The sequence below is a fragment of the Saccostrea cucullata genome, unplaced genomic scaffold, assembly GCF_032062105.1.
Source record: "Saccostrea cucullata isolate Sc308-1 unplaced genomic scaffold, CSIRO_AGI_Scuc_v1 ctg887, whole genome shotgun sequence".
Classification (NCBI taxonomy): Eukaryota; Metazoa; Mollusca; class Bivalvia; order Ostreida; family Ostreidae; genus Saccostrea; species Saccostrea cuccullata.
Genome location: NW_026940875.1, coordinates 60,983 through 88,580, shown reverse-complemented (window position 1 = coordinate 88,580; position 27,598 = coordinate 60,983). Strand labels below are relative to the sequence as shown.

At 34.4% G+C, this 27,598-nt stretch overlaps 1 protein-coding gene across 2 annotated transcripts; it reads left to right on the top strand.

Annotated features, from left to right (window-relative positions):
• The first annotated feature begins 990 nt into the window (after positions 1-990).
• LOC134256565 (AT-rich interactive domain-containing protein 2-like) lies at positions 991-25,254 on the top strand. Of its 2 annotated transcripts, none has more exons than XM_062739250.1 (21): positions 991-1,481; positions 1,575-1,668; positions 5,901-5,998; positions 7,160-7,311; positions 10,788-11,006; positions 11,362-11,429; positions 11,539-11,608; positions 11,907-11,986; positions 12,226-12,302; positions 12,409-12,490; positions 13,830-13,920; positions 14,415-14,624; positions 14,872-15,060; positions 15,334-15,394; positions 15,543-15,677; positions 16,311-16,429; positions 17,637-20,640; positions 20,811-20,946; positions 21,451-21,624; positions 21,904-21,995; positions 24,109-25,254. In XM_062739250.1, exons 1-21 carry the CDS (start codon positions 1,390-1,392, stop codon positions 24,212-24,214), a joined length of 5,349 nt encoding a protein of 1,782 aa, XP_062595234.1. In that variant the 5' UTR covers positions 991-1,389; the 3' UTR covers positions 24,215-25,254. The 2 variants fall into 2 exon arrangements, with proteins under 2 accessions (XP_062595234.1, XP_062595233.1); XM_062739249.1 differs by having other exon boundaries at positions 17,487-20,640.
• The last annotated feature ends 2,344 nt before the right edge of the window (positions 25,255-27,598 follow it).

Sequence of the window (27,598 nt, the reverse complement as noted above, 5' to 3'; positions counted from 1 at the left end):
ATGAGCCCTGTATACATGTATTATAAGATGAGGGGGTTCGGATAATCCGCATTTTTTAGATAATTTATATACCATGCATGTTCATGTCTTATATGAGCTAGGTTAAAGGAACATTGGTATTTATTAATTAATTAAGTTATTTCACTATATAAATTTTACTGAATATAACTCCTACAAATTCCTTTGAACTCTCCCCGGGTCATTCAGTCTTCTATATACTGGTCTGCACGACACAGTTTACGAAAAAAGAAAATAAAAGTGCGATTTCTTGGAGTATTATACATAGTATATCAAATCTATGGGTTAAGCTACTTGCAATTACAATTAGGCCTAATAGCAGTAAAAACGGTAGAAATTTTATGTTTCGTACAGGTCTGATGCAATTAATTAAAGTTCTATATACATTGTAATGCATATTATGTTAATCAATGAATTTTTACTACCGAAAAGATTGATTGAAAGCTTGTTGCATCCCACATATTTTGATGTAGAATAGTTAAATAATGGAAATTTGTTAACATATCTGAAAAAAATTAAATAACGTTCTGAAAGAAAGTTGGACCCCCCACCCCCACCCCCGCCCGAAAATTCGAGTTTGAAGACTATTTTCCATTTTCTCTAGTATGACTTTTAAAAAAAAATGCCAGGTAAGTTGGCAATTTTTTATTATTAAAAACGAAATGTTCTCCTTTGTATGTTTCCCTGAACACCTGTTTCACATTTATTAAAAAAAAGTACTAGATCCGCCACTGAATGGTCTGACCTGCGGATTAACGCCTATCGCGTAAGCAATATATATCCGTTGGTTCACAGGTACACAATTTCAATCAAGAAATTACTCTCATATATGAGTATTCGTAAAAATGCTTTGAACTGTAGTGAAATTTTGACCAGTTGACATTTTCTTGTGCGTAAAAACAACCACTCAACTTGCGCACTCGAAATACAAGGCCACCGCCATTTTGAATAACTACGCCGAAGCATTGCTTCAATAGCGTCACCCCTCTAGTGATCATTGGTATTTAGGCATGATCATTATGTTTTTTGTTACGAATATTTCTAAGATTTTATGCACGTATGGTCAACTATGAATCTTGGAGGCTGAATCGCGGTTTACTTTATCGAGAGCAATACACCTTCTGTTCGATACGGCATATAGTAGGACTTATATCGGGCTGTGAGATCGATTGTATTGTGTTGAAAGACGTGTGTGTCGGGTCGGTGCAGCCGACTCTGTCGGTGGATTCCCCGAATATTGAGGATTTTCCCTGCGTTTGACCACCTTTCTAGGGTATTGCTGAGTGCGCGGTGGTGGCGGAGTTATTGTTTATGTTTATATTCAGCGCGTTGTGCATAAAACATCGATATTTATCAATGATTTGACGAAAAATGGCTAAAATATTAAACAAAGACCCGTTCACTTATCAACAAGAGAAAGATGAATTCATGTCAACTCTCAAGCAATTTCATCGCAATAGAGGGTGAGTTTCCATGTTGTGATTGTTTTTCAATCGCGTTTCAGTATGTAAACAATATCATAGACATGTTTTGAATATATTTTATTATATTTGTAGAACTCCCATTGGAAAAAATCCAGTTATAGGTGGAAAGGAGGTCGACATGTATTTGTTGTATCGACAAGTGATCAAGTTTGGTGGTTGGCGAAAGGTAAATTTCGCGTTTGAATTTACCTCCGTCTAGTCATTAGTATATCAATTGCAGCCACGCGCGTCTGTAGTTAGTGTATTAGTAGATATTATTATCTAAATATAGCTGATTGAAGAATCACATCGAGTTGAGTTTGTGAGGCAAAGCAAAATGGCTACCACTAACCAAGATGAAGGGGAGGGGCTATTATTTTGCCGACATGTCAATTTTGGTAGCATGAAATATTTATTATTTTTTATATTCATTATTTTTAATATGGTTATTAAAGTTTTTCTTAAGTTAAAAGAAGGCATGAAATAATTCAGATGTCTCTTTGTTGTATTCTGTACATTTATCAATAACACTTAAAAAAAGGTTCAAGTCAATGAAGGATGCTACCAATTAGGGATATTGAAGGCAATGGACAAATAGCCTATATATGTTTGACTTCTTTTTCTAGTTGATTATAAGTAAAAAATATCTTCTTTCATAATATTTTATTAAATTTCAATAAGTATAGCTATTCTTTTTGCATCAAAACATGATAGTGTATGTGCCAGAGCCATTCACAAATAAATAAAAAAACTTAAATGTCAAACATAAATATTGCATCTTTAAGATTTTCTAATGTCTGAACATTGGAAAATGCAGGGTTTTTTGTGTGACAGTCACACAGAACTGTCACAGTTTCAACATTGTTTGGGTCTGGTCACTTCATTGAATTTTATTGGGTTTTGTTTGAGTTTTTCGGTTTTATTCTTTGCATCTGTTTTGAACTATAATTTCTTGAATTAAATCAATAAATGTGAAAAAAAAATCTCACATGACAACAGTGACAACATGACCTCTCTTGCTTGTTTCACATTGTTTCACAAGCATTTTGTTGCTGCTATAATATCAGTTGTGATGTTTATTTATGTATTGTCATTAAGATCCCCATTCTTTTGATTGATTTTGATGTCATATTTTGTACAAACCTGACCCAGACTGAATCTGGGAAAAATGTAACTGAACTGAACAACTTGGACCATGGTATTCAGTTATTTGGTAAATTGAGACAGTCCTGCCCAACAGAAATGAAAATGTGCTAGTTAGATAAACTTTCATCGCGCTTTGGTCTCCAGATTTAATCTGTTTTGCACATGAATCAGTTCTCATGATTTAGTGTAATAACAACATGATGAACATTCTTCAGTGTTTTGTAAGGTTTGTGTGTAGTTAAAACATACGATGTATGAGGAATGCATTGTTTTTGTCTAAAGAGATAAGTTACTATTCATGGTACTGTCTCATATACTAGACTTGATTATTGCACCAATACTTTGCCAATTTTTGCTGCTTTGGTTATCAATTTTGATGTTGATTTTGAAGTTTAATCTTTGTTTTACAATTTTTGCTGCTTTGGTTATCAATTTTGATGTTGATTTTGAAGTTTAATCTTTGTTTTACTTCATTCATCAACATTCAAACACAGTGTGTACCTCTCTGTCTGCATGTGCAATTGAAGTGGTTGGATCTAAAACAACCAGATATACATGAGGGAGAAATCAGATATTGCTGAAATTTCCAAGTAATTAATATAACGACATTTACACAACTTAAAATATCAAATATAGAGATCCAGTTCTGTGAACAATGGAAGATGTTCAAGGGAAAAAGCCATGATTACTGTGCAGCTGGACAGAAGTCATGTCAGGCTTTGAACCAAGGTCATTCAATAAAGAAATATACCACATTGATGTAAAAGTCCTTATTTAGTCCAAAAGTTTTTAATGCATGGAATTAACAGGTAGTAAAAAATGCAGCCAAATGTTAAACAGAGTCCAAAATATGTGGCATCTGTGGATGTGAAAACACCAACAAGAATTGTTTTCTGGATCAAGATATTTAATGCTAATCTACGGCATGGCAGCAGCACTTCAGTGTAAAGATGTTTAATAGAATATTACATAGGGAACATAAAACAGAGGTGATATTTAGAAAGGGTGAAATTTTTTCCCCTGTGTTTTTGATGTAAAAAATGTCAGGTTTGTCTTGTTAAGAGTACTGCCTGATTACTTTTTCTGTTGGAAGACTAATTAGATCAAAGAAAATATTTACAAACAGAAACTTGTTGAAAATTTTCCACACAGTTTTCCATGAACCAGAGAGATTTATGGTATGGTAACAACATGACAGTAACATTTTGAAAGTTATTTACGATATTTACAGGCCATAGATTTTAGAGCAGTGTGTTTGACTGTTTGTTGCCAACCATATTTAAAATAAAAAGTTTCTTTTTGGGAAAATCTGAAGGAGTTCTATATATTAGGCCTTTAATTGAGTGTACCGGTATATATATATATATATGCTTTTGAGCCATGCATACTTTCAAACTGCTTACACAGTCACTCACAGTGAACTATAAATAGTGCTGGATTTCCCCCTTTAATCAATGCTGTATTGGTTGACTGCATTCATCAGTGTGTAAACAGACTTATCTCTCAGGTAAAGTTTTGTGTGACCTACTTGTTAGTGTAGAAACTCATGTGTTCACTCTGCTGGTAGTATGAGCTGGTTGATTTTACTCTCTGTGTACAGGATAAATCGGAACATCTCTTTCATTGGTGCCTCATCAAGTTAATCACATTACTTTTTGATCATAAAATTGTCCAACATATTCTGCTTTTCTTTACCATTTGTCAAACTTTTTTTTTAGAAAATGGAATCTTTGGAAGTTCAATATTTTTGTGCTGCAGTTTGTTAGAATCATGTAGGGAAATTATTATTGTTGAATAACTCTTTAAAAAAACATGTTGTTTTTGGAATTTACAAAACTTATTAGTAAACATTTTATTTTATCTCTTTTGAAATGAATATTCTGACATGTTAAAAAATTTTTGAGACATACATTGTATAAATTTTCAAGATTTCAGACATTAAAATTTCCTACAATGTAAACATCATGGATAAGGTAAAAATAAAGAAGTGTGCTAATGTCTAGCTAACATTTTAAAAGAAAATTGATAAATAAATAATAAACTAAAGCAGAGAAATAAAGGAACAAAATTATGCTTTCCTATGGATTCTTATCTCCATGGTAGACTTGAAAGATAAAACAGCTTTTTGATCTGGTGCTATAGACCTGTTGTTCTATCCAGACTTGATTATCACTAACATATGAGCCAGCATATTACTGTGTATCAGTTTGTTATCTGTCCATATGCAGAAAACCAGGACCTACTGTTGACATGAAAGGAATTTTGTCCCTTTTATTGTTGAGAAAAAGGCAGGAAATTTAGCTTGTGATTTTGTGTAAAATGGAGGCAGTTATATTGATATTGGATTTATATTCCTTTTCAGCCAGTCTGTCTTTCTTTTATATCCGTCCCTTCAGTGAAATTAAAAAAAAGTAGGAAACCTTAATGAGGTAAATAATGATTCTCTGATAAAAGAACAGGTTTTTCTTCTTTCCTTATGTGAACACTTAGTGACATTATTTCTAAAGAGAATTCATCGACTTGAAATATGAGACTTGTCTCAAGATATAGCTTTATTGTGCTTGGTGATGGTATTTGTTGAAGAGCTAGTGTACAGTTAACTGTCGCTACACGAGAATTTAATTTCTGGTATTTGTCAAGCTTGGAAGGGTTTTTAATGTGTGATGTTAGATTTATGTGGGCTGCACTTAATTATAAATTTTTGGATGATGTACAATACAAAGCCTAAAGTTGATCAAGTATTTATTAGTGTTACTTATGAAACTCCAAATTGGAATAAAACAGATATTATATATGCAACTGCTTGACAAAATTGTTTTAGTCTTTGTTAATGTATAGACCCGTTTCTAGTGTATACCTTTGGCAGGCTTATTAGTTTCATTCAAAACAACATAATTAAGTGTTGAAACTTGACAGTTGCTTTGCTGATGGAATGTTGGTTTACTGTTGGTGCAATTTTCCTTTAAATCCAGAGACTGTTACACAGTAACTGTGAGGTATTTCTCATTTAACCTTCTGTGTGGCTAGACAGTGAATTAATTTACTAGGGTCAACCCTCGGAGTGTGCTATAAATAGATTTACCTTGCTGAATGAGGAAGTGTCCTTACTTGTATTGACAGTGGAAGGTCAGCTCTTGATGGCTATAGGAAGTTGACGGGGAAGTTTCACAATCTCTCCATCTTAATTTAAATGCCAGTTGCTTATTGATTAATTGGAACCATACAAACTATCACAAGAGTCAGAAATTATGTATAATTTTTTTTCTTCTGTAGATTAATGATGAACAGATTTGGGAAAATTTTCTGTCTGACTTCAAGATTCCAGGAGGATGCAGTAATGGAACTCAGGCATTAAAATTCATTTACGTCAGGTAAGAGATTTTTCAAACTTTTTTCTCAGATTCATGGATCACTAACAAATAAAAATAAATTAAGGTATGTTGGCTGCAGGGTCATACTTCTTAGGATCAAATGTTGTGTGTAGGTATTCATTTGAAAAAAAAACCCAAAACTATTTGATTAGAAAGGTTATCATGAAGGTAAACATGAAAGGGCATTTTTTTTTTAATATGCTGTGGAAAAAAGAATCTCCATTTTGCTATGATATATCAGTCTCTACCCTTTACTCAACAATCATTTAATACCTAAATTCTTTTTTCCCTTCCAAAGGAATTTAGAATCTTGTGCTATTTTGCCTCAATGTACACAGGTGTCAGGAGGGAACAGACCTAGATTTATGAAAGCTTGCTGTATTTCCTATGATTTTATTGTTATTGTATTGATTTATTCACCTCCATTATCATCCCTCATGGAAACTCGGTCCCCTGTAAAAATCTCTCGGAGATTCCTTCCTTCCGGCAAACAAGACATTCTCATGTTTCAAACTTCGTCATTTCCATTTCTGGTGATTGATTTTTAAAGTCTGTTTAAAAGAGACAGTAAAAATGTGTTTGATAATTACTGCATTTTTATGTGTTTAGATCAATAGTGTAAGGTGGATATTGCTAGGATGGGTTACTCCATTATTTACAGAATTTGATGTAAACAATGTAGCATTGTTTTATTTGATTTTTTTTCTATCATTTGTGGAATTGGAAAAAAATTATGTCATCTGTATAAAAAAAGAAGCTGAAGTGTTGTAAAATGAAACAGTAGTTAATTTGTTTTGATAAAACTTAAATATTTGATATAAACAGGGTAAAGAATGATTGGCAAAACACATAATTTTGTCGGTAATAAAACATACCTTTGGCACAGATTGCAGAAAATATATAAAAGTTTTGAGTTTGCCATAATTTAATAGTTTTGGCAGTGGTTGCAATGACAACTATGATTTTTAATCTATCACCTATATAAAGTAAAAAAAGAAAAATTGTGTTGGCAAATGCCAATTCTTATATTGAAGAATTTGTGAAATTGCTGTATAAAATCTAACTGTAATATATTTGAAATGATACATGTATTTTTATGGCAGTCAGTAAAATATTGATTAATATAAATGCAGTACTCTTTTAATGTATTATGTATTATAGGTACCTAGATGCGTATGAGAAGGTTTATTTCCACGGAGCTGACCCTAACCAGAGAGATGACGAGGACTCAGAGGGACCTCTCCGTAAGAAGGCTTGTCTCCCGTTGTTTGGGATTCCCCACTCCTACAACTACGACCAACACAAAGTTTCAGGTAGGCACGGTCTGTAGGGGTATACCTCTAATATTGATAATTAGATTAAAGTAAATGTTACCACATTAATTGTTAATTATTGTTGGAGTACATGATGCAAGGGTTGCAACCTAGAGGTTGCTTGAATTAACAAAGTTCAGGTGAGAAAATAGATGCCTATTTATCTACTATTTATGCAGTATTCCATGGCATTGTTTCTGTTATGTATGTAGCTGACATTTTTCATTGATATATGTATAGCCATATTAGTAAACAAATTTACAAATGAGGACAGTCAGGGTTGATTGCTTGTCAGTTACAATGTTGATTGTCATGGATGAGCCGTTGTATCGGTTAAAGTTCAGTGACAGTGTGAGATTCACTGTGAGATTCACTTTTCTGTTTTTCTTTTACCATGTGTTCTAATGGTGACTTTATTTACTGAATTTACCAATGACAAAAAGTGAAAGTTTTTGTTGTGGTCAATTTACTAAGCATCAGTTGGAAGTATATTATGTTGAACGGGGACTGAAAAAGTAAAGTTCATTGTTAAGTGCTTGACATCAAGGATTTAGATGTTGGCACTGGTTTCTTTTAATTTCCACCAGCTTAAAGGACACAATTAATTGATTAGAATAGAGATATAGCAGTAACTTATGAAATATGCATTATGTGGCCTACGGTTAAGGTTGAAATAAAGTTACTGAAGTGCTGAGGTAAAAGTTAGAGTACTACATGTACTATAAGGAAAAAGTACAAAGGTATATATTGATGTATGCATTACCCATTAAAAGTAGACAACATGTCTGTCTTTTATAGCTGTTGAATTTACAGATTATCATATGCAATATCTTAGATTTTGATAGTGCTCAAGAAGATTTAGCTGAATATAGGAATGAAATTGTTTTAAATGCAGTACATTAATGCAATGCATCTGTCAGAGAGATGAGCTTTAATGCTTTAGTAGTCAATGCTGTAGACTCGATAACTTCACCAACAGATCAATCAAATTTTTTTTCATTTCTTTTTAAAGATTGATGACTTTCTTATTCTCTTGTGAATCAAGTTGAAATTGATACTTGAATTTGAACGTGATAAATATTTTTAGTAGAAGATCTATATCATAATTTCTGATCTCGCAAATTTAGACACCGTACTTTGTTACTGGATAACCAAAATGATGTTCATGATTTCATTGTTAAGCATGCCATGTTGCAGTTTGTCATTTTGTTGTATTTCAATATGTTTATGATAAACATGATAAATGGCATGGAATTTTTACTTTAATTATTGCGTACACATATTCAATGGTAACATTTAAATGTCTCAGACACATTTGTTTCACATTTAAGTTCCAGTTTACCTTTTAGCTCAATTGAAAGAGTTTTGAATATATCGAAAAGATTATCAAAAAATTTAGCAGTAAAGGAAGAGATAAATCAAGTGGGCACTGATAGCCTTGGTTAATGACTTTAGTACATAGTGTATTCAGGTATATTTTCTCAGGGTACCCTTTATTATTTTCTTCCCACTACACTTCTCCAGGTTCTCTGTGTTTTAGTCTTATAGAATATTTCTATTCCCTTAAATTACATTACCATGATTACTTTGTAAAATCATCTTCGATAGCAAAATTAAAGCAGTAATTCATCTCTGTAAGTCATTTTACTAGGATGTTCTATGGTGAGAAATTCTGAAGATGTTCACATGATTTACATATCTTCTTATTGATCTCCTTACTGACAAAAGTTTAATTTCAAATTGACTCAACAATGAAAAATCACTAGTCTTTGCTGAAATGTCTTTAAAATGGTTTATCAAAGGCCTAAAAATATTTTAAATCACATTCATTACTTGAATTAATGTCATTGAATGAAGGCTATATATAGGTGTTTAAAGATAGAAAGAAATAATGTCATTAGATATTCCTGAAGTCATTAAAGATATATATGCCGTATTAGTGTTTTATTGCTAAAGAAATAAATATGTGTGGTGTCTCATCAAGTTGTGTTTTATAGTAAATTTGCAATTAAGACAATTCCACTCCATCACTTTTAAAAGTTACAAATATTATTTTGTAAAAATATTTTCTCTCACAATTTGCATTAAAATTTCTTATTGAAATATTCATGAACACGTTTAAATGCTCACAGCAAACAATGGTCCAATCCGTGAACTGTAGCTCTCTGATGGTCTATTACGTTTTCACTACAAACACGTGGGTTAGAGAGCTACGGTGCGAGTTCAATTGACGCAAAAACCAATTTACATTTTCTTTAAAACCTGTTTTATGAAAAATAGGAAGGATAGTTACTAATTGGCATTCCCATGCTCACATTAACAAACAAATGCAGTTTTTCCGTTAGCATGCCGTATGTTTCGAAGTTGTACATTGTAAACATTGTCAAGTGAGCACACCTCAGAGTTAGTTGCTTTTTGATCACATATAGTCATATTGTCGTGAAATTGTCTTTTCACTGTCGGTAGAGCACGGGGAAATTGTAAACAAACGGACCTGTACAATAGAGTGTGGCAACTCTTATATTTAGCATTGTTCATTTGTGTGCAAATCTTAGCATGGGATTTTAGATGATAATGTACATAATGCATTAAGCGTGTAAATGCTTGGGAAATGTAACACGTCTTTCTGAGAGCGATTTAAAAAAAAAAAAACTAGCCTGTTCGAAAAACACATGAAGTATTTATGTACTGATCATGAGTAGTAACCTATAAATGCATTAAATACAACTCATTGAGCTGATTGGTCGATTTAAAAATCTTGTTGGTTCCTCGCTGAAGAACCACACAAAATGTGCCTCGACCTAGATGAAACTTATGCTTTTCCCGCGCACATGCGCAGATCCAACGTTAACATAAACGTCAATCCTTTATAAATATGCATGTGAATATTGTGTTCTTTCCTGGCCAGTACTTCGTTAATACCGAATAATATTTCGTCGAATTTGAGAATGTTTTTTTGATAGAAATATATAGAAATTTTTGTTTGGTTTCAGCTGTGCAAAAATACGGCATACATATCTTTAAATATCAATGAATCATTTCTCATCGTTTTATGTTTGTACAGGAAATTTGCATTTAACGTTGTTTAACCAGTGATTTACAAACACAAACTGGTCTACTATCAAATATTTTGCCACAATTTGCATTAAAATTTCTGTTTAATCATCATGTTTTTAAATTGAAAAAAAGGTAGCTGCAGAACTGTAGCTTTCTGATTATTAAGAAAATTCAGACAGATAAACCAGAGAGCTACAGATCCAAACATAGCAAAAACCTGTGATTTATGTTGCCACCTTTTTATGCACCCAGATTGATAGACCTGGGGTATATATTGTTTTTGAACTTTGTTGCCGCCGGGCGCATAGTGTCACAAACACATCTTGTTGGTCTCTCACTTCAGTTATTATTTCTTGTATGTTATGCAGTCTATGAGAGATTTTTGTGACGATAATTATGTTTTCTCTTTTTCCCTGTAGATCATGGGAGGAGTGTGGTGGGAATGTCCACGGACTTTGTTAAGACCAGCGACTACCACAAACTGGAGAAGGCCCTGATGTCAGGGTTTCCTAACGAGGTGGACTTTGCGATCAATGTGTGTACCCTACTGTCCAGTGAAAGTCGACACAGCCTACTGCTGAGGAAGGCCAGGAACCTGCTTCAACTTCTCATGGCTCACATAGGAATCTTCTCTGATGGTATGTCACAGGTCTTATGTAAAGAATAGGGGAAGATATAACTATGAATTAATAATGAAGATAATTCTATATCCTACAGTCATATTTCTATTTGTGTGTTTCTTGGAAGTTAAATCAGGAAACTGAAGGGTTTATTTCCATGAGAGAGAAGTATAAGCAATGTTAAACTCACTGAACATGCTGAATATAGATTAAGTGATAAAGGTTGATAAAAAGTCATTGTGGTGCATATGATTGACTGAGAGAGAATGAGAGAAGAAAGAGTAGAGAGAGAAATCCTTCAAAGAGTGTGATCTCTGCATTAAAGAGGCCTTATGAACTTTTGAAGTAAATCTTGTTATTCTCGACTTTGTAGATAATGGAACATATGAAGATGTGTACGAACAGGAATGGAAGAAACTCTCTAACAAGAATTTCATTCATGTGAGTTTTGAAGATCTTAAATGTAGATAAAATCAGCATGGATACTACTACTTGCTTTACCTGAGTGATGTAGACTTATTTTAGTTAATTTTCTTATTTTTGTTTACAGTTTTGGTTTGAGACTGTCAGTGAGGAGACTATCCGAGGCTTAGTTCACACTAACCGGGGATATGTAAAGAGTAAGTGGCTTACCAGTATAATTCTTTTCATATGACAACTACAGAACTTAGTGTAAGAGGATAGTAATATTAATGTAGAGAACAACAATAATTAAAACATTCCAAAAGTTATTTTTTTTGTCTGCAAAATATGAACATTTTGAATGGTTTGCATACTGAGTTTAACCATGTGAAAAGTAAACCTCTTAAACTTGCATTAAGAAAATAATCAGCATAAAATGATAAGTTGTTAACATCAGTACACAGAGGTTGTGGGTGATATATGATTTTTTCATTGATGGCTTTATTACCATTTCAGGAGAACTACTAGGTCAGTCTTTATTGAACCTTGGACAGGAGGCAGGGATACATGATCAGGAGGGACAGAGGGTTATGCAGGTATGAATCACTCTCTCTTATTGGGCCTTTGTAATATCTAATATTTGTGATTTAATATGCTTTTTTAAAAGGTTAAAGTGTTACGAGACTACTTTTATTTACTGTTCCAATTCCACCCAAAATAACGAAACAAGAAAAGTATTGATTAACTTTATTATTCCTGCCTGTTAACTGAAGTAAGTAAGTCAGTCAAATCCTCTTAGTTACCAGGTTAATGAGTTGATGTTATATTTTTTCAGCTGGCTGTCATAATTAGGAATCTGTCATTTGAAGAAGAAAATATGAAATTTATGTCAGAAAATGATTTAGTCTTTAGGTGAGCTTTTTCTAAAATCTATTTTACATGTGTACAAGAATGTCCATGTTAAATAAAATAAGAAAGGAATGATGGAATAGAGCTTCAACTTTTGTTTTGTTTTCAGATTTTTAATGCTGTGTATACACAGTTCTTACGGGTCTCTTCGTCAGCTGGCTTTAGATTCTTTGGGAAACATTGCAGAAAAGGTGAGTTACCACCCCTAATAGAGCGATTTGGATTAGGATAGGAATAATAAACTTTTAAACCTATCTTAACTCTAACTTTCCGAGGTGTCTTATTCCCTGGAATGAATTTAAAGCCACCAAACTAGCAAGAACTTCATAGAACAGTGTTGAAAGTTTTTAGCTCTACTGGTCAGAGACCAGAAGAGCTTATGCGATAGTAATGCGTCCGGCGTCCGTCCGTCTGTCCGTCTGTCTGTCTGTCCGTCTGTCCGTCTGTCTGTAAACAATTTTTTCAAAATGCTACTCCTCCTACAGTTTTGATCTAATTTCAATATAACTAGGCACACAAGTAGACTACACTAAGATACATTATTCTGTGTATCGGTTTTTGATTTTGATGAACGGTGTTGCCGTGGTTACTAAAAATAGAAATTTCTGTGAAATTCTTTCAAAATGCTACTCCTCCTACAGTTTTGGTCTGATTTCAGTATAAGTTGGCAAACAAGTAGAATACACTAAGATACATAATTCTGTGTATCGGTTTTTGATTTCGATGAACGGTGTTGCCGTGGTTACTAAAAATAGAAATTTCTGTGAAATTCTTTCAAAATGCTACTCCTCCTACAGTTTTGGTCTGATTTCAGTATAAGTTGGCAAACAAGTAGAATACACTCTCTTAGATACATAATTCTGTGTATCGGTTTTTGATTGTCGATGAACGGTGTTGCCGTGGTTACTAAAAATAGAAATTTCTGTGAAATTCTTTCAAAATGCTACTCCTCCTACAGTTTTGGTCTGATTTCAGTATAAGTTGGCAAACAAGTAGAATACACTAAGATACATAATTCTGTGCATCGGTTTTTGATTTCGATGAGCAGTGTTGCCATGGTTACTAAAAATAGAAATGTCTGTAAAATTGTTTCAAAATGTTACTCCTCCTACAGTTTTGGTCTGATTTCAGTATAACTTGGCACACAAGTAGACTACACTAAGAACATTAAGAGACTTTATCAACGATCATTATTCTATTTAATGCTGTTTAAAAAGTTTCAAATCCCAGCTGCTTAAGTACTTTTCTCTTCCTTTGCTATAAGTTCAAACCAGTAGAGCTTCAGTCTCGACAGAGACTTCTGGTTAAATTAGCATTAAATGAATGTTATTCATTAACACATTTTCTGGTTATTTATGACATGGTTTAATCTACTGTTGTACATAAAGATTTTGAAAGTAAATCATGAAAAACGCTATAAAAAGAATTCTACAGAGATTTTTTAAAGGGTGATTGGAACCTTACCCTTTTGCTTGGTTATGATGTAAAGAAGTTCAGAAAAAGAATTAAATACCTTGACCTCCGTTTCAGTTTGTGCTTACAACAGATGATCACTCACATTTGGTGCTGCAGATTCTGAAGCAGTGTTTGTCTTCAGATGACAAGTATGAAGTTGTGAGAGGTATGTAGTCTGTTATCATCTTATCTGTCTTTAATCTTCAAACTTTGCTGAAGGAGAATTTATTGCAATTAGAATCAGGTTTTCCATTTCATGATAATTAAGTTAAAATTATGTTATACAGCAGTTGGCATTTTATGAATCCTGTAGTATATGTACCATACATGCAAAATCGCATAAATTTTTTATACAGATATAGCATCTGTTACTAAATAAAGCCCTTATCTTACAGTTGATAAATGTCTCGACAAAAATGAGCAATTATATTGCCTGTCTTACTGCTAGATTTCTGTAAAAAAAAAACTCAGAGTGTTTGATGTTGTTACTGGGGAATGTTGAAGTGCTTTGGAAGTCCCAACCACATTTTGTTTTGTTTTTTTCTCACCTTTTTTATCTCAAATCGTCAAATATCTCGAAGTCAATTTGTTGTTTGAGATGTGGAGGTTTGTGCCTTATTACATGATAAGATATTTTATGTGAAAAATTTATTTTCCCAGGTCTGGAGATTTTAAGCAAGCTTTGTCTACTTGATGAGAATGAAGACCAGCTGACAGAGAGTTTAGAGGACGCTTTATACGCTGACATTGTCCGACTGATGAATGTGTTTGATATTCAGATTATCGTGTACAGTCTGGAGGCACTATATCAGCTGTCAGAACTGGGAGAACACACCACAACAAAGATTGCAGCTGTCAAACATGCTGTGGGTAGGTAGACATAGGAATTATTACTTTGATAAATGAAGAGCATTTAACATATAGTAAATTTTCATTGGTGAAGTTTAAAATTTGTGTCATTACAAGGAAAGATGAAATGGAAAAGTAAATAGAGTTTGACAAGGATTCAATTTTTATAGGAATGTCCAATTGTCAGGGACACTTTTTATGCACAGAATTTTTTTCTGTAATCCTTAACTTGAAAGTCAATTGTAACAAATCTACATGTATATTTCAGATCTGCTGGTCTCACTCTTAACAATAGAAGCTCAGTCTTATGGAGCTAACTCTCTGGTGGGCATTAAGGTTGTGGAATACTGTCCCCCTTTACACATGATGCCGGGGGTCAGTGTGGACCACGGTCAGGCTTCTGTAGTGCCAGGGACCCCTGGTCACCCTGTGTCTCAGCCCCTCCCTCCCTCTCACAGTGAGTACAATTCAGAAGTAAAGGTGCCTTCCAAGTACAAAAAAAAGTAAAGTTAGGGAAGATGGAAATCTTAAATAAAAATATTTTTAGATAAAGGTAAGTACTAAGATTGAAAAATGTTACTAACTTAAGATTTATAAACAGTGTTTTGAAGACACAGCAAAAATGAATTGATTAAAGAAAAGAAAAATATATATATATGAATTATAGCATTATAGCATTAGGAACAATTTCAGAAATTTGATGTTTGATCTTAGTGTTCTTTTAATTTAGAAACTGCACAGCAACAGATGAGCACCACAGGTTGTGATGTAGAGACTACTACTTATCAGTGGTATGTAGAAATAGTGTAAATGAAAGTAAACTTGAAACACACTACAAAGTGAAGTAGAATTTCCTTTATTATAAATTGCATGTACTTATATACCAGAACTCTGATGAAAATTTGTTTTAAAGGTTTTAATCTCTGTGTGAATTTGTAGGTTACAGTCAACCTTTGAGCTCAAGGATGGGTCCTCCTTGCCTCATGTCCATATGTATGCAGAGTACCTCAATTTTGCCAAGAAGTTTTCACTGCCTCAAATCTTGTCTTCTAATGCCTTTGCCAGTTGTGTCAAGTAAGATCTTTAAGCTGAGTGTGTGCAGTTTTATTTTTCAAACCTGATAAAGATTAAGGATAAGTGTGTGATTTTCAACTTTTGACAATCTGAATTATGCACCTCTTGAATTTAAAGGACTTTGTAATTGTTGTTACAGTATTTTAGCAAGAGAGGAAGAAAAATGTTTTTGAAACATAAGATTACATCGATGTTAAACAGAAGTAACTCTTATTACAGTACTGAATATAAAACAGATTTGAGCTTTATTTCTAGCAAATAAATAAAAATCTGGAGTGCATTTTACAAAAGAACCTATGACTAAGACCAAAATTTAATGCTGTTTATAAGTTTCTAATTTACATTATATTGAATTGGTTTTCATCTTTTTGAAAGGAATGTAGTAAAATAATTTTACGCTGGCAATTTTAAATAGAATCATTAATTTTACAAAATTTTATAAACAACTGAAGATTTTGGTCTTCGTCATAAGTTCTTTTGTAAAACGGGCCCCTGTTCTCTTGCAGAATGTAAAGTTATGTGAAATGAGTGATGTACATAATATTGCTCTATAAAATCTTCATATTAGAGATGGACAAAATCACTGTGTTAAAATAAACTGTCTTCTAAAGCATAGAATGTTCCTCATTTCAGGGTTGTGTTTCCTAACCTGGAACAGTACAGCACAGAGAAAGCTGAGGGTGTGTCAGAGGCAGGGTTTAAAGGCATCTGTAAGCGGAAAACACCTCTACCATTCGCCATACCATCCACAGGTCAGATTACAGTTATGAAAAGCTTTTTTTTTAATAGAAAATATGTCGTATCTAATAATCTAATTAAAATATAGAAATAGTATCACGTGTAAATCTGGTGGAAATGCAAATGAAAAAGTCTAATTATAATATTTTTTGACTAAAGGAGTCAATTTATCCATAGGAAATTCAAATAAAGAATTCTTTTTTCATCAAAAAGAGGAGTAAATCTGAAATCCCCTGAAAGGCCATGACAATTTGTGTTGTATTATATATTTTTGTTTATGCATGATCTGTTGTATTGAATTAAATTCTCCTGTCAACAAAGCTTGTATATTTGGTCTCCTCCAGAAAAATTGAGCTGAGGAATATTTGATAACATGATGCCAACTTCAGAAATGAAAAGACCAAAGCAGTTTCAAACATATGAAATTTAATTTTAATTCACTTTTGAATTTTATTTATTTATGTCTAAGTTAAAGAAATGAAATTTTGATCACTGTTAGTATATACCTGTAATGTTTCAAACACCACCCCATAAGATTTGAAATCTTCAAAAGTTTAATGCAAGGTATTTTTCACATATTAATTGCATAAACAAGGGAGACTAGTTAACAGGAGGCTGTAATTAAAGTGTAAATTAGATTTTGATATTGCATGATTGTTTAGGAATTGGGAATACAAATTACTAACAAATTGCACAGATATTTATTTTGATATGTAACATTTGCATTCTGTATGAAGTATATTTCCACATCCAGAAAACTTCTCCATTCAAATTCTGTTATGTAGAAAACATTTTGAAATTTATTTTGCATTCTATTAAAACATTTCAATTAGAATTCCTGCTGATTAACACATTATATGCAGCATCACGTATACCTCACAGTGTTGTCAAAATAAATAAATAAATGAACTGTTGATATTATTTTGAAAGAAGATATATAGCTTTTGAATTTGGGGATCAAAATCTTTAGAAAAAACCCCAAGATAAAACACTGTGTGGTGAAATTGATGTTGTAATATGGAGCTTGATTGTTGTATGTAGCTTTAGTTTTGGTTTTTGTTCTGCTTTCAGTCAGTAAAACTCGTCTTAGTAGTGTCCCCCACTGTCCATCTCCTGTTGTCATGGCCAATCAGTATCCATCACAAACTCCAACACTTCGCCAGAGGTTAATGGAACCACCAAGGTTATCTTCGTTACAAGCCTCTCCTCTCCTTCCTCTAGGTGGTGCTGTCCCCACAACAAATCAGCAACAAAGTGCAATATACACGGCCACCAAACCACTGACTCAAACCAGTAGTTCTAATAGCAAGTCAGCACAAAACCAACCAAGTATTATGTCTGTTGGAAAATCCCCTCAACCAAAAACACAGCAGGCTCTCAAACAGCATTTGAATCAGGCCTCCCCCACTCAGATGCCTGTACTTCCCCAGCAGACCGGCCCACCGAATCCCACAAACCTACAGGGGGCAGACACATCTTCCAATGAAACAAGAATGATCAAGAACCTGTTGGCTAAAAAATTAAAAGTTCAACAGTCATCTCCAGTTCCTATTGCTCCAAAGCAGACGCCACAGCCAATTCAGGCTGTGGTGGATCCCAATAACCCAATGCACTTATTGACATTCACTACACAACAGAGTACTCACATTCAAGGTCAGTTACAGCAGGCGTTTGTACCTGTTGTCCAGGATACATCAGGGTACACTGTGACTGGGAACTACTTTGACCAAAGTAACCTTGGACAGACTTTCCAAATACAGGGTGTGCAGCCGTTCATGGATGGTACACAACAGATAGTAATTCCACAAGCAACAGTATCTAGTCAACCTTCCCTCCAAACAGGATCTCCAATATCAGATAAAAGTAAAGGTGCAACCAAAAACAATGCTAGTCGTAACAGTTCTAGAACATCTCGATCGTCTTCACCCAAAGGAACATCTCCAAAAAGCAAGCCTTCATCATCATCTAGGTCTAGCTCACCTCGAAACTATGATTTAGATGTATGTGGAGAGGTTGAAAGAGCCAAAGATGTTGTGAAAGTGGGACTTGAAGCCCGTATAGAACGTATAGAAAATAATTCTTTGAAACAAATCCAGTCTGTAAACAGTACTACGCCGTCCACCTCTCATCTTGTCACCTCATCCATCCCATCTCCCAACACTGTGATGCCAGCTTACCCAGTAGTTGGCAGTACCAACACTGGTGTCACTGGGAACGTTGCTGCATCCTTCACTTTACCTAGCCAAACCATTGCTGACAACACAACACTGACTCACCAGAGTCAGCTAAACTGTGCTACCTCATCATCTGCTAACCCCACAAACCAATTCAGCAGTGAATCCATACCAAATCATAGTGATTCATCATTCAATCCTTGCTCAATCACCAGCTCCATCCCTCAGCAATCCATTGCATCATCAAACACCCCAAGGTTTAGTCCAGAGGACAACAGAAACACAAACTCCTGTGAAAGTGCTTTAGTAGTGAAAGAAAAACCAAAAATGAACTATATTTGTACTCAAGATGAAACCGATGCTGCTGTGTCCTCTCTACTGATTACAGAGGAAGACACGCAACAGTCATTGTCTAATGGATCAGACACTGATGTTCCCCTCACAACTGCTATTGTTAGCTCTGCTGATGAAACGGCAGCTGCCATCTCCGCAATAGAAGGAATGTTAGAGGAAGAACCTGAGTGTGAGGAAGACGACATTCCGATGGAAGAAGATGTGATGGAACCCATGGAGGAGGAGGCATCGGCTGAAGAAATGCCAGTTCTTACAGAGGAGAAGGAATCATCAGAAACCATTCTACCTGAAAATGTTATGGGTTTGGACTCAAAAACGGAAAACATTACCATGAATGGAGTTCTTAATTCTCCTGGGGAAAATGTCATTCCTTCTCCAACAGAAGAGCAGAACCACATGAGTAATGGAATCAGTGAGAGTGAATCTGAGGAAGGCTATATCAAGTCCTCCAAACATATGGATAAGTTAGCTTTGGATAAACTTACCAAGATCAATGGTATAGACAAACATTTAGGAAATGGAGGGATGAACCATATTGGTATTGATTCACCAATGAAGGAGGACAGAATGGAGTTGAATGAAGACTCGACCAATGGGGAAGTGATTCAAGGGGAAATTGATCAAGCAATCAGTGGAATTCTGGAAAATGGAACAGACATTTTGGAGAATGGAGAACCAAAGGAAACAAAGTGTTACGAGTTAGCTGGAGAATCAGAAACTGAGGACACTCTGACACCAATGGAAGAAGAGGAGGAGGTTCTGATAGAGAATGAAATGTGTCTCCAGCCAACAACAGCAGTGGCTGATCAAGCCCCACCAGTGGTTGTAGGTTCAGATAATACAGAAGAGGAGGGTAACACAGAACCAGTGATTGAAGGAAACAATGGTTCAGAAGTGAAAGTGAATGGTACAGAGGAAACAACAGTTAAGCAGCAAGAGGAAAATAGTGATGAGTGTAAACTACCAGTAGAGGGTTGTGTGGACATTTTGAAAGCTGCAATAGAGTCTGAGAAAATAGATGAATGTGTCTTAAATGGTGACAGTAATGACTCACTTCCACCAGGATCTATATACCCTGGTGAAATTCAAATCAGTGCTCCAAGTATTCCGATTGGTAACGAAATGACTGCAACAGCAGTGGGTTCCAATAGTATCAATCTCATCCAGAATGTCTTCACCAATGTCCAAACAGTACAGACTGGTCTGGTGGTGGGGACCATTGTTAGTGTCAATAACAATCTTCTGACCACCGCCACTGTGCCCCTGACCCTCACTGACAACATGGTTGGTAAGAAGATGGGTATGGAGATGTGTCCAGAGCGCCACGTTCCCACGCCGGAGGCATCGCGAGATGGAGAACTCAGTTGTGACAGTATTGCATCCACACTGACAGACTCTTCAGATAAACATTCCATCACATTTCAACCACCCATTCTCAGTGTCCAGAACTTTCCAACAAATGTTCTTGGTGTGCAGACAATGCCAGTCAAATCTCAGCAATACATCACCACCGTCATCACCACTCCTAAACAATCCTCACCCAGGACTCGAGATAAACGAGGCAAGAAACGTAGTCGAAACGCTTCCTCAGGAAGTGCTGATTCCAGGTGCTCAAATTCCTCATCAACGATCACTCAACCAATGGCACCACCTGCCCCAACAGCAGATTACATTTGTGAATGGCAAGGCTGCAAACAGTAAGTCATTCAAATTTTCATGTATTGATTGAGAATTTTGACCGAATTAGTGTTGGCATTTCTAAAAGGTAGTTCTTTAATTGTTTAAATTTGAAGGCAACAAGTTGCATATATCAAGGAAAGGCTTGAGATGAACAAAAGTTTAAAGTTTGAGTGTTTATATTTTACAGGTGCTTTGAAAATTTCAAGCATGTGTTTAAGCATGTGCTGGACACTCACCTGAAGATGGACAGGGAAGGATTCTGTCGATGGGAGGGGTGTGAAAGACTACAGAGGAAGAAGTGGTCTCTAGTTACTCATGTACAGGTGGGTATTATTAAAATATCCTTGTGCAAGTATTTTATATTCAATATACTGATTAGAAGTCATCAAACCCAAGCTCCAACTCAATGTTTTGATACAATGTGTAAAAAGATATCTAAGAAATGTGTGGATATTTTATTGTCAAAAGTTGAATAATTGTCCATTTTTTCCTCTTTCATTAAAAGAAAATAAGTTTGTTACATCAAAGAGACAAGAATTGATATTTATTACCTACTTTCCATCTACATTTTGTGTTAATTCCGATTTTTCATCCTATATATCCTAAATTTACAATTATGTACATTTCTAGAAATTTTTCAAAGTTTGGCTTTTTAATATGGGAGTAAAAAATATGCTTATATTGAACATAGTTCTCTCAAAACATTTTTTTTTGGAATTTCACGAACTTGAATATAATAGAATTTTAAATGATAATATTTTAAAAGAGTAAAAATCTTAATAAAATGCAGAGAAAATTAATTTCATTAAATATCTTATGTTTTAAAGGACCATCACTGCTCTGAGAATGCTCTGAAAGCATCTACAATGAGGCGGAAACAGAGTCAACAGAGCGGAACAGCCATAGCTCCTCAAACAGTTCCAGCCTTAGTCTACCCCACTGATGCAGCTTGGCAGGCCATCCGAAGATTTTCTCCCAAACCACCATATCCAGAATTTACAGTCAGTATTGTTTTCTCTTGAAGAAAAAATTCTTTTGCTTGATCATTTATCAAATTTCTTTTGACATAGCATGAAAAATAGCAAAACAATTTGATTGACATTTTAACACTGCCTGAGTGACTACTTGCATCAATAACTTATAATGTATAAAGAAGATTCTGCAATGCAAGTACTTCAGAATCACCTATTGGTCATTACATTGAACATTTTTCTTGTAGATTAAAGATATAACATTTATTTAGTAGTGGTGTTTTTAAAGAAATTATTTTTTTTTTCCAGGAAGCGCGAGAAGGACCAGTAACTAAGCATATCCGTCTGACTGCAGCTCTTATCCTCAGGAACCTAGCTAGATATTCTGCACCTGGAAGAAGGTAATATTAACCTCAAATATAACTTTTAAAGTAAATAACATTACTTAACTCATCATGAACAAGAGAGAAGAAAATGTTAATATTCTGAACAACCATACTGACAACACAATCTTCACAACAAATTTTAATCATGATTTTGATGGTTTGCTTATTTTATTTAATGGTTTTACTTGCTAAATACTAAGGCTATCTAAATTTAATTCCTTGGTTCTCAGGCCAATTTTCTCCAAAACAGATGCGGGAGGGCGGCATTTTATTTTTCATTTTATTGGCAATAAAGTAGATGAGGGAGGTTTTTTTTTTAATTTTATTTCCGAATTTTCTTAACATAAAGATAATTTTTTTAATCACAGATATACTTTCCATTTCTGGTCAAATTCTGCCTTATCCATTGCTTAACAGCGTGTAAACATCGTAGGTAATGTCCTCAAATGTATTTTCAAACGAAGTAGCCAAAATCTCATTGTAAATGGCTACCGGAAGTGATATTTGAATACTAAACTACAAAACAAATGCACCTACCCACTTTTTATTTTTTAAAAAATACAATAAAATTGGCAATGCGGCTACCTCAAAACGGATGCACGCGGGCCTGAGAACCAAGACTTCAATTTTATATATCCTAAAGGGTGTTAACAAAGTTCATTCCAAATTTTCTTTTATTTTCGAAAAGAAATACGATCAGAATTTACAATTTTTATGGCGTTGGGCTTGCCCGATCGGCATCTAGGGATCAGTCAGGTTTACGCGACCGCACGTGTCAGTGGATGCATCCGCAATAGAAAATAGCAACAGCTGTAAACCAATTTCTTTTAAAACGTTCACTATGAATAATAGCTTGAATATAAAATCAAATCAATTGTATTTTCAATTAATACTACTACAAAACAACGATATTATGTTTAATTTTTACGCAAGAAAAACGTTTTGGTTGTTGCGGAGAATTTCTACTGAAAATGACATGAATCACATTTAGGGACCGATTACTATAACACAAATAATCTTAAATACGGTAAAATAATTACAAAATAAACACGAATACAACACAACTATAAAGATTGAATTTCTTAATCTTAACTTTTAATTTTCAATCCAATTTTAGCCGAACAACTTTTGTAATGCCAGTATTACTGTATTTATCCATTTCCTCCATTTGTTTACCGCGCCCTATCGTAAGTCGATCGTACTTGTAACATTAGAGTCATGGTTGTAGTTAAGATGCAATCACTATACAACAGAACAACACTCTGAAAATGGCAATTAATTAAAATAATTTATGAAACCCTTCGTATGTCTTCGATTGACTGAAAAGAAATTAATTTATAGAGGATGGACATTTTACGATTCTGGTCAAAACCCTGAAACTAGGACACAACGTTATCAGGCCCTATACTGTATTTGTGTTAAGACTATTTTTTTTTAAATTTTATTATTATGTTACCGGAGTCAACTTTTTGCAGATCTTTTAAAATTGTTTTTCTTGTTCGACGCCATTGAAGCCTTTCAGGCTTTTGATTGATATTTCATGTTTACAGAGTCCATTCTTGCTACTGATAAGGTTTTAACTGTTTTTTGTTGAATCAATAAGGGGAAGGCAGGTATTAAACAGTTTATGTCTGTGCAGAAAAATTAGGGATGACGCATATTTGTGACATATATTAAGCACACAGGTCAAAACATCCTTTCAAATACTATGTAAAAATTATAAAGTCGGGTGAAAAATTTCAAAATGACAAACTATTCTTTTGAAAAGTGATCTATCGTTCTTATACCTATACGCTCATCAGCTTGTCTGACGCAAGTTAAGCTATGAAGGAACAAAAGTAAATATTCCTTTATTTTCACTCAAAATGACCAGCATTTCTATCATTCGGGTGCTTTAAAGATGTTATATATATTTTCATATGGAAGAAAAATCCTATAATTTCCTGCTAGAAATGAATTGCCATAAATCTAAAGCACAGTTTTGTGATTTTGTCATACTTGAAAATTCATCTCTTTAGCTAAGCACTACTTTGAAATTTTTGAAAATATTTCATCATGGAACAAACTTTCTTAACACCCCTTATGTCCTGAAAGCGTTGTTTTTAATATTACTTCTGTTTGTTTCTAGTTTAATCAAGAAATATGAGCGTAGGATCAGCTTCTCTGCTATGAGTGCCCTGGAGTCATCTAACGCCCTGGCTAACTGTCTGTTTGAGATTCTACACGACCATTGACCACAGACTGGGCTAGAGAGAGAGAGACTGTGATCTTCATGTTTATTTTGTAGTTACCTCCCTTTGTTTGTAAGCATTGTAAAATGGCATTAGTTGGCAGCTTTGTATTATGTTCTAAAATAGAATCTGTATTTATTTAATCTCGAATTCTGTCTTCAAAAGACAATGGGAGGGAGTTTAAGGAAGGCTTTCTCCATCTGATTCGTTTCTACTTATAAATAATGCTTTTGTTCATTTTATTGTCCTTGAAAGTGCAATGGATCATGTTTAACAGAAAAGGAAAGTGTGTTGTACCATACTAAATGTAGTTACTTCATGTAAAATACTGTTTGAGAACTGTTTTGTTGAGAAAATTGTCAAATTTTGTATTTTTGAAATATACAGGAAAAAAACAAACAAACAAATGAAAGATAACAAATGGATAGGGAGTGTGCATAATAAATTGAGGGTCAAAAATTGTTGGGGGAAGAAATTAGAAGATGATTTTAACATGTAAAGCTTTAGTGCTAAGGAGTTAATATTACTTGCTCTGTAAGTGCTTGCTTTGATAGGTTTTTGATGGACTAAAACATATCACTACAAAGACTTTTTTTCATATATCCATTGTGTTCATCTCATGCTTATAAATTATCTGCTCTCATTGTCAAACACTTTTATTGTTTCTTCCCCTTTGTTGCTCCAGTGTAAATTTTTTTGTCATAAATGATAAAGTTTTACCAATCTGTGTTCACATTATATACTTGTGTGTGTGTTTTTTTAAATATGTGAAAAATGTGTATAAAATCCAGATATCTATTTATTTGTTGACATTGTATTGGGATGGTCAGAAAGATGCTGTACAGACGTCATTCCATCGGTCTAGTTGTAGTTTGAATGTGTAAAATTGGATTGTAAGTATTACTGAAACATTATTTATAGATATTACAAGAAATTATTTTGCATTTCAGATTTTCTCATGCATTTGTTGTAGTAAAAAGTCTTTTATTGAACAGATTTCCTGTTTGAAAGAAGAAAAATTTAAAATAAATACATAAAAATAACTTCTGAATTGGTTTTGATTCATCATGTTCATTAGTAACTTATACCAAGAAAAGATTTACTTGGCTCTCATTCAGAACTTTTACATCATGTCTGAAACTTTTAATGGCATTGGAGTCCATAAAAATATTTTTGAGTCAAAGTCTAAATTGGAGTAGCCAGGGATTGCAGGGACGAAGTATTACGTTATTATTGTCGCTACTGAGTGCTGAATAGCATACGTCCGTCTACACCGGTGTCGACTGATTACACTGAACAGTGACTATGTCCTGTCCTTTATATAAGATTAGGTATAGCTAAATGTTGGTGGAAGTATTGAAAAAAATGGCGGACACATTCCTTTTACGAATCCTGTTCAGCTTTAAGAAACCTCTCTACACTGCACACTAAAGAGTTCTGATTCTAAGGTATTTTTCTGCAGTTAGAGTGATCTGCCCTTAGATTTAAATTCTATAAAATAGAAATTTACACAATATTACTCAATTTGTAATCAATTCAAGTATTCTCAACATTTTAAAAGGTCAGAATAAATTAACTGAACGTGTTATTTACAACCATTTTCTCTATTTAAGTAATTAACAGCGATATCTATTCACCGATACTGTGTTGTCTTTGAACATTTTTCCCGGGGGTAAATGCCACGCACCATACATTGAAAATTACATAGATTAGCACAATATTAACTCCTTTATGCAATACATTTTTATAAATGTCCAAAAAATATTTTTCACTGGTGAAGAGAGGGTCCTTAAGCAGAAAATTGATACGTACTGCATGTGTGACAAAATATCATAGAAGTAGTCGCCCGCGTGGCGCAATGGTAAGAGAGTCTGCTTTAGAGTCGCGAAGTAAGAAGTTGATCCTTACGTCGCAGGTTCGAATCTCACTGGGGGACATAGACTCGGATGAGACCGTATAAACCGAGGCCACGTGTCGCAGGAGGTGGCTGGCACGAAAAAAGATCCTTCCCTGCTCAATGGCCCTAAGTGCCGAGTGTAGGACAAAGTTTGATGCTCGCCTCTGCATGGAAAGTGGTGTTTTTTTCCCCATTCATATGTTGACTCAGTAGACTTGAAATAAAAGACACCGCAGCACACAGTCCGTTACATCTACTTCATATTTAGATGTTTTATTGAATACAGACGATAATGACAACTAATTGTATGACAAACAAGATGACTTCAGCTTTTTCATCTTCAACTTTCCATATTCATGTAGTACTAGTCCGCTATCACTTGCATATGACTTTTACATCTCCCAACTTATTCTCTACTCAAGTGCATGCTCTACGATCAATTTTTAAACCAAAATGAAGCTACTCAAACATAAATTGACGTTACAACTGATTCATATATAATGCTCTCAGCGGATGTGACAGGTCAACAGGGATTGCTTACTCTTCCTAGGCCCCGAGTCCATCTCTGGCACTTCCGGGACTCCGTGTTTATGGCCTGTTCACAAAATTGTACTGTTTCTAGTTTTTATGAGATTGATCTCTTTTCAATATATTCACCATATACTATTATCACATTCATCTAGAATTGATATCTCCAATTTAAATTCTACCCCATTCATACGACATGATTTGCATACCTCAGTATATTTTACACATGAGTAAATTTATACATGTGCAATTTTTGTCGTATGAACTTATATACTCATATGCAAATTCTGCACAGTTGACTAAATTTACACCTGGTCAGGACTAGGTGCAAATTAACTTTTGCATACATTTTGTAGCAAATTAATAGTTCATGCGTGTAAATTGTGTCATATGAACACGCAGCAAATTTACTTATGTATGTATTCTGTTTTGTTTATTTTATAAATTTCCATTTTAAGTGTTGTTTCGATTGTGTATGCATTGGCGTGCAAAATATCAGTCTTTAAACATGGTGGCTAGATTGATTGTATATTGTTTAACGTCCCTCTCGAGAATTTTTCACTCATCACTTGCCGGTGGAAAGCTGCAAATTTTGTCCTATGCTCGGCACTCAGGGCGATTGAGCAGAGAGAGATCTTTTTCATGTCAGCACCTACTGCGACACGGGACCTTGGTTTATATACGGTCTCATCCGAAGGACCGGTCCCCCCTTCCAACAATGGGATTCGAACCCGCGACGTAAGGATCAACTCCTTACTTCGCGACACTATAGCAGACGCTTTAACCACTGCGCCACGCGGGCGACTTGGTGGCTAGAAAGCAAAAGTATTAAACAAGGAGCCATTATCCCCTCTCCGACATAAATTTGCAAATTTGCAAAAACGAGGGCATCTTGCACCCTTTCTGGCAAACCTATATTTATGTCTCTAAAGACATAGCTGTCGTCGCAAACAAGTGCCCTG

Excerpts from the sequence above, each read along its gene's own strand:
- LOC134256565 (XM_062739249.1), top strand. The coding sequence starts at position 1,390 with ATGGCTAAAATATTAAACAAAGACCCGTTCACTTATCAACAAGAGAAA. Across the intron at positions 14,625-14,871 it reads AGCTGTCAAACATGCTGTGG|ATCTGCTGGTCTCACTCTTA; the intron begins GTAGGTAGACAT and ends TGTATATTTCAG. Across the intron at positions 15,678-16,310 it reads GCCTTTGCCAGTTGTGTCAA|GGTTGTGTTTCCTAACCTGG; the intron begins GTAAGATCTTTA and ends TCCTCATTTCAG.